The following is a 19,791-nucleotide window of genomic DNA, read 5'->3' on the forward strand; positions in this document are numbered from 1 at the left end:
CTGTGTAATATAGAGAGGAACGAGGAGTAACTGTGAGATCACCGCTGTGTAATATAGAGAGTAACGAGGAGTAACTGTGACATCACTGCTGCGACATCGCTCACCGTGCTCCTGGCAGTGCGTCGCTCCAATCTCGTGTCCGCTGTCACCGTGCTCCTGGCAGTGTGTCGCTCTGCTCTCGTGCCCGCTGTCACCGTACTCCTGCCAGTGTGTCACTCCGCTCTCATGCCCACAGTCACCGTGCTCCTCGCATTGTGTCGCTCTGCTCTCATGGCCGTGCTCCTCGCAGTGTGTCTCTTCGCTCTCGTGGTCGCTGTGGTCCTGGCAGTGTGTCACTCCTCTCTCATGCCCACAGTCACTGTGCTCTTCACAGTGTGTCTCTTCGCTCTCGTGCTCGCTTACGTCGTGCTCATCGCAGTGTGTCGCTCCGCTCTCGTGCCCACAGTCACCGTGCTCCTCTCAGTGTGTCACTCCGCTCTTGTGCCCACGCTCGCCGTGCTACTCGCAGTGTGTCTCTTCGCTTTTGTGCTCGTGGTCACCGTACTCCTGGCAGTGTGTCGCTCAGCTCTCGTGCCCATGGTCGCCATGCTCCTGGCAGTGTGTCACTCCACTCTCGTGCCCATGGTCGCCATGCTCCTTGCAGTGTGTCACTCCGCTCTTGTGCCCATGGTTTCCATGCTCCTGGCAGTGTGTCGCTGCACTCTCATGCCCGCGCTCCCCGTGCTCTGGCAATGTGTCGCTCTGCTCTCGTGCCCATGATCGCCGTGCTCCTGGCAGTGTGTCGCTCTGCTCTCGTGCCCGCGCTCCCCGTGCTCTGGCAGTGTGTCGCTCTGCTCTCTTGCCCATGGTTGCCATGCTCCTGGCAGTGTGTCGCTCCGCTTTCGTGCCCATGGTTGCTGTGCTTCTGGCAGTGTATCGCTCCGCTTTCGTGCCCGTGCTCGCCGTGCTCCTGGCAGCGTGTCGCTCCGCTCTCATGCCCTCGCTCGCCATGCTCCTGGCAGTGTGCCACTCCGCTCTCGTGCCAATGGTCGCCATGCTCCTGGCAGTGTGTCACTCCGCTCTCGTGCCCATGGTCGCCATGCTCCTGGCAGTGTGTCACTCCGCTCTTGTGCCCATGGTCGCCATGCTCCTGGCAGTGTGTCGCTCCATTCTCGTGCCCGCGCTCCCCGTGCTCTGGCAGTGTGTCGCTCTGCTCTCGTGCCCATGATCGCCGTTCTCCTGGCAGTGTGTCGCTCTGCTCTCGTGCCCGCGCTCCCCGTGCTCTGGTAGTGTGTCGCTCTGCTCTCGTGCCCATGGTCGCCATGCTCCTGGCAGTGTGTCACTCCGCTCTTGTGCCCATGGTCGCCATGCTCCTGGCAGTGTGTCGCTCCACTCTCGTGCCCGCGCTCCCCGTGCTCTGGCAGTGTGTCGCTCTGCTCTCGTGCCCATGATCGCCGTGCTCCTGGCAGTGTGTCGCTCCGATCTCGTGCCCGCGCTCCCCGTGCTCTGGCAGTGTGTCGCTCTGCTCTCGTGCCCATGATCGCCGTGCTCCTGGCAGTGTGTCGCTCCGATCTCGTGCCCATGATCGCCGTGCTCCTGGCAGTGTGTCGCTCTGCTCTCGTGCCCATGATCGCCATGCTCCTGGCAGTGTGTCACTCCGCTCTCGTGCCCATTGTCGCCGTGCTCCTGGCAGTGTGTCGCTCCACTCTCTTGCCCTCGCTCGCTGTGCTCTGGCAGTGTAGGGGTTACTCGGTCATTATCTCGTTGTCAGCCCATCTGCTCCTGGATTAGCAGCAGCTCATTAATGGTGACTCTTTGTCTCACCAGCTCTTCCTGCAACTTTGCAACGAGGTCAGTAATAATTTCTGGGCTGCCAATGTCCCCCCCAGTGAAGCCATCGACCAGTGGAGCAGCTCGCAGGAGAGGAAGACGTACATCAGCGCCAAGTACCGCGAGGGAAAATATCGGCGGTACCACCAGCTATTCGGGAACCAGCAGGAGCTCAACAAGGTAACGGCTGAGACCGGGCCACGTCTTATTTCTGAGATGTGAACATGTGATAATGACTTGTCCATCAACCAAAATATCTGCATCTCTGCCAGGTAGAGCGCCTCTCCTGTTCATGGCTGCTGTGTGGTACTGCAGCCTCACTGAACACTGACTCATTAATAGGAATGACGAGACTCTGAGCTTTGGTTCATCACTTTCCCTGTGGGATCGCACAAGTCAATATACAAATGTGCGCACAGCATGGTAATACCCAGACGGTAGAGCCCATAATGGTGCCATGCGTCTACCAGTGCCCATATAGTGCCAGTCATAGTCCCCATACCGATCAGTCAGTCATCAATATTATAGGATTGTCCTTTACCAGTACCATATAGTAATACCATCCGTACCAGTACACATATAGTAATACCATCCGTACCAGTACCACATAGTAATACCATCCGTACCAGTACACATATAGTAATACCATCCGTACCAGTACCATATAGTAATACCATCCGTAAAAGTACCATATAGTAATACCATCCGTATCAGTACACATATAGTAATACCATCCGTACCAGTACCATATAGTAATACCATCCGTACCAGTACCATATAGTAACACCATCCGTACCAGTACACATATAGCAATACCATCCGTACCAGTACCATATAGTAATACCATCCGTACCATATAGTAATACCATCCGTACCATATAGTAATACCATCCGTACCAGTACCATATAGTAATACCATCCGTACCAGTACACATATAGTAATACCATCCGTACCATATAGTAATACCATCCGTACCATATAGTAATACCATCCGTACCAGTACCATATAGTAATACCATCCGTACCAGTACACATATAGTAATACCATCCGTACCATATAGTAATACCATCCGTACCATATAGTAATACCATCCGTACCAGTACCATATAGTAATACCATCCGTACCAGTACCATATAGTAATACCATCCGTACCAGTACCATATAGTAATACCATCCGTACCAGTACCATATAGTAATACCATCCGTACCAGTACCATATAGTAATACCATCCGTACCAGTACCATATAGTAATACCATCCGTACCAGTACCATATAGTAATACCATCCGTACCAGTACCATATAGTAATACCATCCGTACCAGTACCATATAGTAATACCATCCGTACCAGTACCATATAGTAATACCATCCGTACCAGTACCATATAGTAATACCATCCGTACCAGTACCATATAGTAATACCATCCGTACCAGTACCATATAGTAATACCATCCGTACCAGTACCATATAGTAACACCATCCTTACCAGTACCATATAGTAATACCATCCGTACCATATAGTAATACTATCCGTACCATATAGTAATACCATCCGTACCAGTACCATATAGTAACACCATCCGTACCAGTACCATATAGTAATACCATCCGTACCAGTACCATATAGTAACACCATCCTTACCAGTACCATATAGTAACACCATCCTTACCAGTACCATATAGTAACACCATCCTTACCAGTACCATATAGTAATACCATCCGTACCATATAGTAATACTATCCGTACCATATAGTAATACCATCCGTACCAGTACACATATAGTAATACCATCCGTACCAGTACCATATAGTAATACCATCCTTACCAGTACACATATAGTAATAATAATCTGTACCAGTACCATATAGTAATACCATCCGTACCAGTACACATATAGTAATACCATCCGTACCAGTACCATATAGTAATACCATCCGTACCAGTACCATATAGTAATATCATCCGTACCAGTACACATATAGTAATACCATCCGTACCAGTACCATATAGTAATATCATCCGTACCAGTACCATATAGTAATACCATCCGTACCAGTACCATATAGTAATATCATCCGTACCAGTACACATATAGTAATAATAATCCGTACCAGTACCATATAGTAATACCATCCGTACCAGTACACATATAGTAATAATAATCCGTACCAGTACCATATAGTAATACCATCCGTACCAGTACCATATAGTAATATCATCCGTACCAGTACCATATAGTAATACCATCCGTACCAGTACACATATAGTAATACCATCCGTACCAGTACCATATAGTAATACCATCCGTACCAGTACCATATAGTAATATCATCCGTACCAGTACACATATAGTAATACCATCCGTACCAGTACACATATAGTAATATCATCCGTACCAGTACCATATAGTAATATCATCCGTACCAGTACCATATAGTAATACCATCCGTACCAGTACACATATAGTAATAATAATCCGTACCAGTACCATATAGTAATACCATCCGTACCAGTACCATATAGTAATATCATCCGTACCAGTACCATATAGTAATACCATCCGTACCAGTACCATATAGTAATACCATCCGTACCAGTACACATATAGTAATACCATCCGTACCAGTACACATATAGTAATACCATCCGTACCAGTACCATATAGTAATACCATCCGTACCAGTACACATATAGTAATACCATCCGTACCAGTACACATATAGTAATACCATCCGTACCAGTACACATATAGTAATATCATCCGTACCAGTACACATATAGTAATACCATCCGTACCAGTACACATATAGTAATACCATCCGTACCAGTACACATATAGTAATACCATCCGTACCAGTACCATATAGTAATATCATCCGTACCAGTACCATATAGTAATACCATCCGTACCAGTACACATATAGTAATACCATCCGTACCAGTACCATATAGTAATACCATCCGTACCAGTACCATATAGTAATATCATCCGTACCAGTACACATATAGTAATACCATCCGTACCAGTACACATATAGTAATATCATCCGTACCAGTACCATATAGTAATACCATCCGTACCAGAACCATATAGTAATACCATCCGTACCAGTACCATATAGTAATACCATCCGTACCAGTACCATATAGTAATATCATCCGTACCAGTACACATATAGTAATACCATCCGTACCAGTACACATATAGTAATATCATCCGTACCAGTACCATATAGTAATATCATCCGTACCAGTACCATATAGTAATACCATCCGTACCAGTACACATATAGTAATAATAATCCGTACCAGTACCATATAGTAATACCATCCGTACCAGTACCATATAGTAATATCATCCGTACCAGTACCATATAGTAATACCATCCGTACCAGTACCATATAGTAATACCATCCGTACCAGTACACATATAGTAATATCATCCGTACCAGTACACATATAGTAATACCATCCGTACCAGTACCATATAGTAATATCATCCGTACCAGTACACATATAGTAATACCATCCGTACCAGTACCATATAGTAATATCATCCGTACCAGTACACATATAGTAATACCATCCGTACCAGTACCATATAGTAATATCATCCGTACCAGTACACATATAGTAATACCATCCGTACCAGTACACATATAGTAATACCATCCGTACCAGTACACATATAGTAATACCATCCGTACCAGTACACATATAGTAATACCATCCGTACCAGTACCATATAGTAATACCATCCGTACCAGTACACATATAGTAATACCATCCGTACCAGTACACATATAGTAATACCATCCGTACCAGTACACATATAGTAATATCATCCGTACCAGTACACATATAGTAATACCATCCGTACCAGTACACATATAGTAATACCATCCGTACCAGTACACATATAGTAATACCATCCGTACCAGTACACATATAGTAATACCATCCGTACCAGTACCATATAGTAATACCATCCGTACCAGTACACATATAGTAATACCATCCGTACCAGTACACATATAGTAATACCATCCGTACCAGTACACATATAGTAATACCATCCGTACCAGTACCATATAGTAATACCATCCGTACCAGTACACATATAGTAATACCATCCGTACCAGTACACATATAGTAATACCATCCGTACCAGTACACATATAGTAATACCATCCGTAAAAGTACCATATAGTAATACCATCCGTACCAGTACACATATAGTAATACCACCCGTACCAGTACACATATAGTAACACCATCCGTACCAGTACCATATAGTAATACCATCCGTACCAGTACACATATAGTAACACCATCCGTACCAGTACACATATAGTAACACCATCCGTACCAGTACCATATAGTAATAATAATCCGTACCAGTACCATATAGTAATACCATCCGTACCAGTACCATATAGTAATACCATCCGTACCAGTACACATATAGTAATACCATCCGTACCAGTACACATATAGTAATACCATCCGTACCAGTACACATATAGTAATACCATCCGTACCAGTACCATATAGTAATACCATCCGTAAAAGTACCATATAGTAATACCATCCGTACCAGTACCATATAGTAATACCATCCGTACCAGTACACATATAGTAATACCATCCGTATCAGTACACATATAGTAATACCATCCGTACCAGTACCATATAGTAATACCATCCGTACCAGTACCATATAGTAACACCATCCGTACCAGTACCATATAGTAACACCATCCGTACCAGTACCATATAGTAATACCATCCGTACCAGTACACATATAGTAATACCATCCGTACCAGTACACATATAGTAATACCATCCGTACCAGTACCATATAGTAATACCATCCGTAAAAGTACCATATAGTAATACCATCCGTATCAGTACACATATAGTAATACCATCCGTACCAGTACCATATAGTAATACCATCCGTAAAAGTACCATATAGTAATACCATCCGTATCAGTACACATATAGTAATACCATCCGTACCAGTACCATATAGTAACACCATCCGTACCAGTACCATATAGTAATACCATCCGTACCAGTACACATATAGTAACACCATCCGTACCAGTACCATATAGTAACACCATCCGTACCAGTACCATATAGTAATACCATCCGTACCAGTACCATATAGTAATACCATCCGTACCAGTACCATATAGTAATATCATCCGTACCAGTACCATATAGTAATATCATCCGTACCAGTACACATATAGTAATACCATCCGTACCAGTACCATATAGTAATACCATCCGTACCAGTACCATATAGTAATACCATCCGTACCATTACACATATAGTAACACCATCCGTACCAGTACACATATAGTAACACCATCCGTACCAGTACCATATAGTAATACCATCCGTACCAGTACACATATAGTAATACCATCCGTACCAGTACCATATAGTAATACCATCCGTACCAGTACACATATAGTAACACCATCCGTACCAGTACACATATAGTAATACCATCCGTACCAGTACACATATAGTAATACCATCCGTACCAGTACCATATAGTAATACCATCCGTACCAGTACCATATAGTAATACCATCCGTACCAGTACACATATAGTAACACCATCCGTACCAGTACCATATAGTAATACCATCCGTACCAGTACACATATAGTAATACCATCCGTACCAGTACCATATAGTAATACCATCCGTACCAGTACACATATAGTAATACCATCCGTACCAGTACCATATAGTAATACCATCCGTACCAGTACCATATAGTAATACCATCCGTACCAGTACACATATAGTAATACCATCCGTACCAGTACCATATAGTAACACCATCCGTACCAGTACACATATAGTAACACCATCCGTACCAGTACACATATAGTAACACCATCCGTACCAGTACCATATAGTAATACCATCCGTACCAGTACCATATAGTAATACCATCCGTACCAGTACACATATAGTAACACCATCCGTACCAGTACACATATAGTAATACCATCCGTACCAGTACCATATAGTAACACCATCCGTACCAGTACCATATAGTAATATCATCCTTACCAGTACACATATAGTAATACCATCCGTACCAGTACACATATAGTAATACCATCCGTACCAGTACCATATAGTAATACCATCCGTACCAGTACACATATAGTAATACCATCCGTACCAGTACCATATAGTAACACCATCCGTACCAGTACACATATAGTAATACCATCCGTACCAGTACACATATAGTAATACCATCCGTACCAGTACCATATAGTAACACCATCCGTACCAGTACACATATAGTAATACCATCCGTACCAGTACCATATAGTAATACCATCCGTAAAAGTACCATATAGTAATACCATCCGTATCAGTACACATATAGTAATACCATCCGTACCAGTACCATATAGTAATACCATCCGTAAAAGTACCATATAGTAATACCATCCGTATCAGTAAACATATAGTAATACCATCCGTACCAGTACCATATAGTAACACCATCCGTACCAGTACCATATAGTAACACCATCCGTACCAGTACCATATAGTAATACCATCCGTACCAGTACACATATAGTAATACCATCCGTACCAGTACCATATAGTAACACCATCCGTACCAGTACCATATAGTAATACCATCCGTACCAGTACCATATAGTAATACCATCCGTACCAGTACCATATAGTAATATCATCCGTACCAGTACCATATAGTAATATCATCCGTACCAGTACACATATAGTAATACCATCCGTACCAGTACCATATAGTAATACCATCCGTACCAGTACCATATAGTAACACCATCCGTACCAGTACACATATAGTAATACCATCCGTACCAGTACCATATAGTAATACCATCCGTACCAGTACCATATAGTAATACCATCCGTACCAGTACACATATAGTAACACCATCCGTACCAGTACCATATAGTAATACCATCCGTACCAGTACACATATAGTAATACCATCCGTACCAGTACCATATAGTAATACCATCCATACCAGTACACATAAAGTAATACCATCCGTACCAGTACCATATAGTAATACCATCCGTACCAGTACCATATAGTAATACCATCCGTACCAGTACACATATAGTAATACCATCCGTACCAGTACACATATAGTAACACCATCCGTACCAGTACCATATAGTAATACCATCCGTACCAGTACACATATAGTAATACCATCCGTACCAGTACCATATAGTAATACCATCCGTACCAGTACACATATAGTAACACCATCCGTACCAGTACCATATAGTAATACCATCCGTACCAGTACCATATAGTAATACCATCCGTACCAGTACACATATAGTAATACCATCCGTACCAGTACACATATAGTAATACCATCCGTACCAGTACACATATAGTAACACCATCCGTACCAGTACCATATAGTAATACCATCCGTACCAGTACCATATAGTAATACCATCCGTACCAGTACACATATAGTAACACCATCCGTACCAGTACACATATAGTAATACCATCCGTACCAGTACCATATAGTAACACCATCCGTACCAGTACCATATAGTAATATCATCCTTACCAGTACACATATAGTAATACCATCCGTACCAGTACACATATAGTAATACCATCCGTACCAGTACCATATAGTAATACCATCCGTACCAGTACACATATAGTAATACCATCCGTACCAGTACCATATAGTAACACCATCCGTACCAGTACACATATAGTAATACCATCCGTACCAGTACACATATAGTAATACCATCCGTACCAGTACCATATAGTAACACCATCCGTACCAGTACACATATAGTAATACCATCCGTACCAGTACACATATAGTAATACCATCCGTACCAGTACACATATAGTAATACCATCCGTACCAGTACCATATAGTAACACCATCCGTACCAGTACACATATAGTAACACCATCCGTACCAGTACCATATAGTAACACCATCCGTACCAGTACACATATAGTAATACCATCCGTACCAGTACCATATAGTAATACCATCCTTACCAGTACCATATAGTAATACCATCTGTACCAGTACCATATAGTAACACCATCCGTACCAGTACCATATAGTAATACCATCCGTACCAGTACACATATAGTAATACCATCCGTACCAGTACCATATAGTAACACCATCCGTACCAGTACCATATAGTAATACCATCCGTACCAGTACCATATAGTAATACCATCCGTACCAGTACCATATAGTAACACCATCCGTACCAGTACCATATAGTAATACCATCCGTACCAGTACCATATAGTAATACCATCCGTACCAGTACCATATAGTAATACCATCCGTACCAGTACACATATAGTAATACCATCCGTACCAGTACCATATAGTAACACCATCCGTACCAGTACCATATAGTAATACCATCCGTACCAGTACCATATAGTAATACCATCCGTACCAGTACCATATAGTAATATCATCCGTACCAGTACCATATAGTAATACCATCCGTACCAGTACCATATAGTAACACCATCCGTACCAGTACCATATAGTAACACCATCCGTACCAGTACCATATAGTAATACCATCCGTACCAGTACCATATAGTAACACCATCCGTACCAGTACCATATAGTAATACCATCCGTACCAGTACCATATAGTAACACCATCCGTACCAGTACCATATAGTAATACCATCCGTACCAGTACCATATAGTAATACCATCCGTACCAGTACCATATAGTAACACCATCCGTACCAGTACCATATAGTAATACCATCCGTACCAGTACCATATAGTAACACCATCCGTACCAGTACCATATAGTAATACCATCCGTACCAGTACACATATAGTAATACCATCCGTACCAGTACCATATAGTAACACCATCCGTACCAGTACCATATAGTAATACCATCCGTACCAGTACCATATAGTAATACCATCCGTACCAGTACCATATAGTAATATCATCCGTACCAGTACCATATAGTAATATCATCCGTACCAGTACACATATAGTAATACCATCCGTACCAGTACCATATAGTAACACCATCCGTACCAGTACACATATAGTAACACCATCCGTACCAGTACACATATAGTAACACCATCCGTACCAGTACCATATAGTAATACCATCCGTACCAGTACACATATAGTAATACCATCCGTACCAGTACCATATAGTAATACCATCCGTACCAGTACACATATAGTAACACCATCCGTACCAGTACCATATAGTAATACCATCCGTACCATATAGTAATACCATCCGTACCAGTACCATATAGTAATACCATCCGTACCAGTACACATATAGTAATATCATCCGTACCAGTACACATATAGTAATACCATCCGTACCAGTACCATATAGTAATACCATCCGTACCAGTACACATATAGTAACACCATCCGTACCAGTACCATATAGTAACACCATCCGTACCAGTACACATATAGTAACACCATCCGTACCAGTACCATATAGTAATACCATCCTTACCAGTACCATATAGTAATACCATCCGTACCAGTACACATATAGTAATACCATCCGTACCAGTACCATATAGTAATACCATCCGTACCAGTACACATATAGTAATACCATCCGTACCAGTACACATATAGTAATACCATCCGTACCAGTACCATATAGTAATACCATCCGTACCAGTACCATATAGTAATACCATCCGTACCAGTACACATATAGTAACACCATCCGTACCAGTACCATATAGTAATACCATCCGTACCAGTACACATATAGTAATACCATCCGTACCAGTACCATATAGTAATACCATCCGTACCAGTACACATATAGTAACACCATCCGTACCAGTACCATATAGTAATACCATCCGTACCAGTACCATATAGTAATACCATCCGTACCAGTACACATATAGTAATACCATCCGTACCAGTACACATATAGTAATACCATCCGTACCAGTACACATATAGTAACACCATCCGTACCAGTACCATATAGTAATACCATCCGTACCAGTACACATATAGTAACACCATCCGTACCAGTACCATATAGTAATACCATCCGTACCAGTACCATATAGTAATACCATCCGTACCAGTACACATATAGTAATACCATCCGTACCAGTACACATATAGTAATACCATCCGTACCAGTACCATATAGTAATACCATCCGTACCAGTGCACATATAGTAACACCATCCGTACCAGTACACATATAGTAATACCATCCGTACCAGTACCATATAGTAACACCATCCGTACCAGTACCATATAGTAATATCATCCTTACCAGTACACATATAGTAATACCATCCGTACCAGTACACATATAGTAATACCATCCGTACCAGTACCATATAGTAATACCATCCGTACCAGTACACATATAGTAATACCATCCGTACCAGTACCATATAGTAACACCATCCGTACCAGTACACATATACTAATACCATCCGTACCAGTACACATATAGTAATACCATCCGTACCAGTACACATATAGTAATACCATCCGTACCAGTACCATATAGTAACACCATCCGTACCAGTACACATATAGTAATACCATCCGTACCAGTACACATATAGTAACACCATCCGTACCAGTACCATATAGTAACACCATCCGTACCAGTACACATATAGTAACACCATCCGTACCAGTACCATATAGTAATGCCATCTGTACCAGTACCATATAGTAACACCATCCGTACCAGTACCATATAGTAACGCCATCTGTACCAGTACCATATAGTAACACCATCCGTACCAGTACACATATAGTAACACCATCCGTACCAGTACCATATAGTAACGCCATCCGTACCAGTACCATATAGTAATGCCATCTGTACCAGTACCATATAGTAATATCATCCTTACCAGTACACATATAGTAACACCATCCGTACCAGTACACATATAGTAACACCATCCGTACCAGTACCATATAGTAACGCCATCCGTATCAGTACCATATAGTAATACCATCCGTACCAGTACACATATAGTAATACCATCCGTACCAGTACCATATAGTAATACCATCCGTACCAGTACCATATAGTAATACCATCCGTACCAGTACCATATAGTAATATCATCCTTACCAGCACCATATAGTAATACCATCCGTACCAGTACCATATAGTAATATCATCCTTACCAGTACACATATAGTAATACCATCCGTACCAGTACCATATAGTAATAATAATCCGTACCAGTACCATATAGTAATACCATCCGTACCAGTACCATATAGTAATATCATCCTTACCAGTACACATATAGTAATACCATCCGTACCAGTACCATATAGTAATACCATCCGTACCAGTACCATATAGTAATACCATCCGTACCAGTACCATATAGTAATACCATCCGTACCAGTACCATATAGTAATATCATCCGTACCAGTACCATATAGTAATACCATCCGTACCAGTACACATATAGTAATATCATCCGTACCAGTACACATATAGTAATACCATCCGTACCAGTACACATATAGTAATATCATCCGTACCAGTACACATATAGTAACACCATCCGTACCAGTACACATATAGTAACACCATCCGTACCAGTACACATATAGTAATACCATCCGTACCAGTACCATATAGTAATATCATCCGTACCAGTACCATATAGTAATACCATCCGTACCAGTACACATATAGTAATATCATCCGTACCAGTACACATATAGTAACACCATCCGTACCAGTACACATATAGTAACACCATCCGTACCAGTACACATATAGTAATACCATCCGTACCAGTACCATATAGTAATACCATCCGTACCAGTACCATATAGTAATACCATCCGTACCAGTACACATATAGTAACACCATCCGTACCAGTACCATATAGTAATACCATCCGTACCAGTACACATATAGTAACACCATCCGTACCAGTACCATATAGTAATACCATCCGTACCAGTACCATATAGTAATACCATCCGTACCAGTACACATATAGTAACACCATCCGTACCAGTACCATATAGTAATACCATCCGTACCATATAGTAATACCATCCGTACCAGTACCATATAGTAATACCATCCGTACCAGTACACATATAGTAATATCATCCGTACCAGTACCATATAGTAACACCATCCGTACCAGTACACATATAGTAACACCATCCGTACCAGTACCATATAGTAATACCATCCTTACCAGTACCATATAGTAATACCATCCGTACCAGTACACATATAGTAATACCATCCGTACCAGTACCATATAGTAATACCATCCGTACCAGTACACATATAGTAATACCATCCGTACCAGTACACATATAGTAATACCATCCGTACCAGTACCATATAGTAATACCATCCGTACCAGTACACATATAGTAATATCATCCGTACCAGTACCATATAGTAATATCATCCGTACCAGTACACATATAGTAATACCATCCGTACCAGTACACATATAGTAATACCATCCGTACCAGTACCATATAGTAATACCATCCGTACCAGTACCATATAGTAATACCATCCGTACCAGTACCATATAGTAATACCATCCGTACCAGTACCATATAGTAATACCATCCGTACCAGTACCATATAGTAATACCATCCGTACCATATAGTAATACCATCCGTACCAGTACCATATAGTAATACCATCCGTACCAGTACCATATAGTAACACCATCCGTACCAGTACACATATAGTAATACCATCCGTACCAGTACCATATAGTAATACCATCCGTACCAGTACACATATAGTAATACCATCCGTACCAGTACACATATAGTAATACCATCCGTACCAGTACCATATAGTAACACCATCCGTACCAGTACCATATAGTAACACCATCCGTACCAGTACCATATAGTAATACCATCCGTACCAGTACCATATAGTAATACCATCCGTACCAGTACCATATAGTAATACCATCCGTACCAGTACCATATAGTAATACCATCCGTACCAGTACCATATAGTAATACCATCCGTACCAGTACCATATAGTAATACCATCCGTACCATATAGTAATACCATCCGTACCAGTACCATATAGTAATACCATCCGTACCAGTACCATATAGTAACACCATCCGTACCAGTACACATATAGTAATACCATCCGTACCAATACCATATAGTAATACCATCCGTATCAGTACCATATAGTAATACCATCCGTACCAGTACACATATAGTAATACCATCCGTACCAGTACACATATAGTAATACCATCCGTACCAGTACACATATAGTAATACCATCCGTACCAGTACCATATAGTAATACCATCCGTACCAGTACCATATAGTAATACCATCCGTACCAGTACCATATAGTAATACCATCCGTACCAGTACACATATAGTAACACCATCCGTACCATATAGTAATACCATCCGTACCAGTACAATATAGTAATACCATCCGTACCAGTACCATATAGGAACACCATCCGTACCAGTACACATATAGTAATACCATCCGTACCATATAGTAATACCATCCGTACCAGTACAATATAGTAATACCATCCGTACCAGTACCATATAGTAATACCATCCGTACCAGTACCATATAGTAATACCATCCGTACCAGTACCATATAGTAATACCATCCGTACCAGTACCATATAGTAATACCATCCGTACCAGTACCATATAGTAATACCATCCGTACCAGTACCATATAGTAATACCATCCGTACCAGTACCATATAGTAATACCATCCGTACCATATAGTAATACCATCCGTACCAGTACAATATAGTAATACCATCCGTACCAGTACACATATAGTAATACCATCCGTACCATATAGTAATACCATCCGTACCAGTACCATATAGTAATACCATCCGTACCAGTACACATATAGTAATACCATCCGTACCATATAGTAATACCATCCGTACCAGTACCATATAGTAATACCATCCGTACCAGTACACATATAGTAATACCATCCGTACCAGTACCATATAGTAATACCATCCGTACCAGTACCATATAGTAATACCATCCGTACCAGTACACATATAGTAATACCATCCGTACCAGTACCATATAGTAATACCATCCGTACCAGTACCATATAGTAATACCATCCGTACCAGTAACATATAGCAATACCATCCGTACCAGTACCATATAGTAATACCATCCGTACCAGTACCATATAGTAATACCATCCGTACCAGTACCATATAGTAAAACCATCCGTACCAGTACACATATAGTAATACCATCCGTACCAGTACCATATAGTAATACCATCCGTACCAGTACCATATAGTAATACCATCCGTACCAGTACCATATAGTAATACCATCCGTACCAGTACCATATAGTAACACCATCCGTACCAGTACACATATAGTAATACCATCCGTACCAGTACCATATAGTAACACCATCCGTACCAGTACCATATAGTAACACCATCCGTACCAGTACCATATAGTAATACCATCCGTACCAGTACCATATAGTAACACCATCCGTACCAGTACACATATAGTAATACCATCCGTACCAGTACCATATAGTAATACCATCCGTACCAGTACCATATAGTAATACCATCCGTACCAGTGCACATATAGTAACACCATCCGTACCAGTGCCATATAGTAATACCATCCGTACCAGTACCATATAGTAATACCATCCGTACCAGTACCATATAGTAATACCATCCGTACCAGTACCATATAGTAATACCATCCGTACCAGTACCATATAGTAATATCATCCGTACCAGTACACATATAGTAATACCATCCGTACCAGTACACATATAGTAACATCATCCGTACCAGTACACATATAGTAATACCATCCGTACCAGTACCATATAGTAACACCATCCGTACCAGTACACATATAGTAACACCATCCGTACCAGTACACATATAGTAACACCATCCGTACCAGTACCATATAGTAACACCATCCGTACCAGTACCATATAGTAACACCATCCGTACCAGTACCATATAGTAACACCATCCGTACCAGTACACATATAGTAATACCATCCGTACCAGTACCATATAGTAATACCATCCGTACCAGTACACATATAGTAATACCATCCGTACCAGTACACATATAGTAATACCATCCGTACCAGTACCATATAGTAACACCATCCGTACCAGTACACATATAGTAACACCATCCGTACCAGTACACATATAGTAACACCATCCGTACCAGTACCATATAGTAACACCATCCGTACCAGTACACATATAGTAATACCATCCGTACCAGTACACATATAGTAATATCATCCGTACCAGTACCATATAGTAATATCATCCGTACCAGTACACATATAGTAACACCATCCGTACCAGTACACATATAGTAATACCATCCGTACCAGTACACATATAGTAATACCATCCGTACCAGTACCATATAGTAACACCATCCGTACCAGTACACATATAGTAACACCATCCGTACCAGTACACATATAGTAATACCATCCGTACCAGTACCATATAGTAACACCATCCGTACCAGTACACATATAGTAATACCATCCGTACCAGTACCATATAGTAATACCATCCGTACCAGTACCATATAGTAACACCATCCGTACCAGTACACATATAGTAATACCATCCGTACCAGTACACATATAGTAATACCATCCGTACCAGTACCATATAGTAATACCATCCGTACCAGTACACATATAGTAATACCATCCGTACCAGTACACATATAGTAACATCATCCGTACCAGTACACATATAGTAATACCATCCGTACCAGTACCATATAGTAACACCATCCGTACCAGTACACATATAGTAACACCATCCGTACCAGTACACATATAGTAACACCATCCGTACCAGTACCATATAGTAACACCATCCGTACCAGTACCATATAGTAACACCATCCGTACCAGTACCATATAGTAACACCATCCGTACCAGTACACATATAGTAATACCATCCGTACCAGTACCATATAGTAATACCATCCGTACCAGTACACATATAGTAATACCATCCGTACCAGTACACATATAGTAATACCATCCGTACCAGTACCATATAGTAACACCATCCGTACCAGTACACATATAGTAACACCATCCGTACCAGTACACATATAGTAACACCATCCGTACCAGTACCATATAGTAACACCATCCGTACCAGTACACATATAGTAATACCATCCGTACCAGTACACATATAGTAATATCATCCGTACCAGTACCATATAGTAATATCATCCGTACCAGTACACATATAGTAACACCATCCGTACCAGTACACATATAGTAATACCATCCGTACCAGTACACATATAGTAATACCATCCGTACCAGTACCATATAGTAACACCATCCGTACCAGTACACATATAGTAACACCATCCGTACCAGTACACATATAGTAATACCATCCGTACCAGTACCATATAGTAACACCATCCGTACCAGTACACATATAGTAATACCATCCGTACCAGTACCATATAGTAATACCATCCGTACCAGTACCATATAGTAACACCATCCGTACCAGTACACATATAGTAATACCATCCGTACCAGTACACATATAGTAATACCATCCGTACCAGTACCATATAGTAATACCATCCGTACCAGTACACATATAGTAATACCATCCGTACCAGTACACATATAGTAATACCATCCGTACCAGTACCATATAGTAATACCATCCGTACCAGTACACATATAGTAACACCATCCGTACCAGTACACATATAGTAATACCATCCGTACCAGTACCATATAGTAACACCATCCGTACCAGTACACATATAGTAATACCATCCGTACCAGTACCATATAGTAATACCATCCGTACCAGTACCATATAGTAACACCATCCGTACCAGTACACATATAGTAATACCATCCGTACCAGTACCATATAGTAATACCATCCGTACCAGTACCATATAGTAACACCATCCGTACCAGTACCATATAGTAATACCATCCGTACCAGTACCATATAGTAACACCATCCGTACCAGTACACATATAGTAATACCATCCGTACCAGTACCATATAGTAACACCATCCGTACCAGTACCATATAGTAACACCATCCGTACCAGTACCATATAGTAACACCATCCGTACCAGTACACATATAGTAATACCATCCGTACCAGTACCATATAGTAACACCATCCGTACCAGTACCATATAGTAACACCATCCGTACCAGTACCATATAGTAACACCATCCGTACCAGTACCATATAGTAACACCATCCGTACCAGTACCATATAGTAACACCATCCGTACCAGTACACATATAGTAACACCATCCGTACCAGTACCATATAGTAATACCATCCGTACCAGTACCATATAGTAATACCATCCGTACCAGTACCATATAGTAATACCATCCGTACCATATAGTAATACCATCCGTACCAGTACCATATAGTAATACCATCCGTACCAGTACCATATAGTAATACCATCCGTACCAGTACCATATAGTAACACCATCCGTACCAGTACCATATAGTAATACCATCCGTACCAGTACACATATAGTAATACCATCCGTACCAGTACCATATAGTAATACCATCCGTACCAGTACACATATAGTAATATCATCCGTACCAGTACCATATAGTAATACCATCCGTACCAGTACCATATAGTAATATCATCCGTACCAGTACCATATAGTAATACCATCCGTACCAGTACCATATAGTAATATCATCCGTACCAGTACCATATAGTAATACCATCCGTACCAGTACCATATAGTAATACCATCCGTACCAGTACA

General features: G+C 41.3%; 1 protein-coding gene across 5 annotated transcripts in view; it reads left to right on the top strand.

Annotated features, from left to right (window-relative positions):
- ARAP1 (ArfGAP with RhoGAP domain, ankyrin repeat and PH domain 1) overlaps positions 1-19,791 on the top strand; it is a 534,432-nt gene that overhangs the window by 283,756 nt on the left and 230,885 nt on the right. For all 5 annotated transcript variants that reach the window (XM_073661183.1, XM_073661187.1, XM_073661186.1 and 2 more), the window contains exon 13: positions 1,807-1,989. In XM_073661183.1, the coding sequence (XP_073517284.1) occupies positions 1,807-1,989 (183 nt within the window). The remainder of the gene's footprint in view (positions 1-1,806; positions 1,990-19,791) is intronic.

Source organism: Phyllobates terribilis, unplaced genomic scaffold, assembly GCF_046119375.1.
Source record: "Phyllobates terribilis strain yellow unplaced genomic scaffold, ASM4611937v1 Scaffold_2__4_contigs__length_985480577, whole genome shotgun sequence".
NCBI classification, from domain to species: domain Eukaryota; kingdom Metazoa; phylum Chordata; class Amphibia; order Anura; family Dendrobatidae; genus Phyllobates; species Phyllobates terribilis.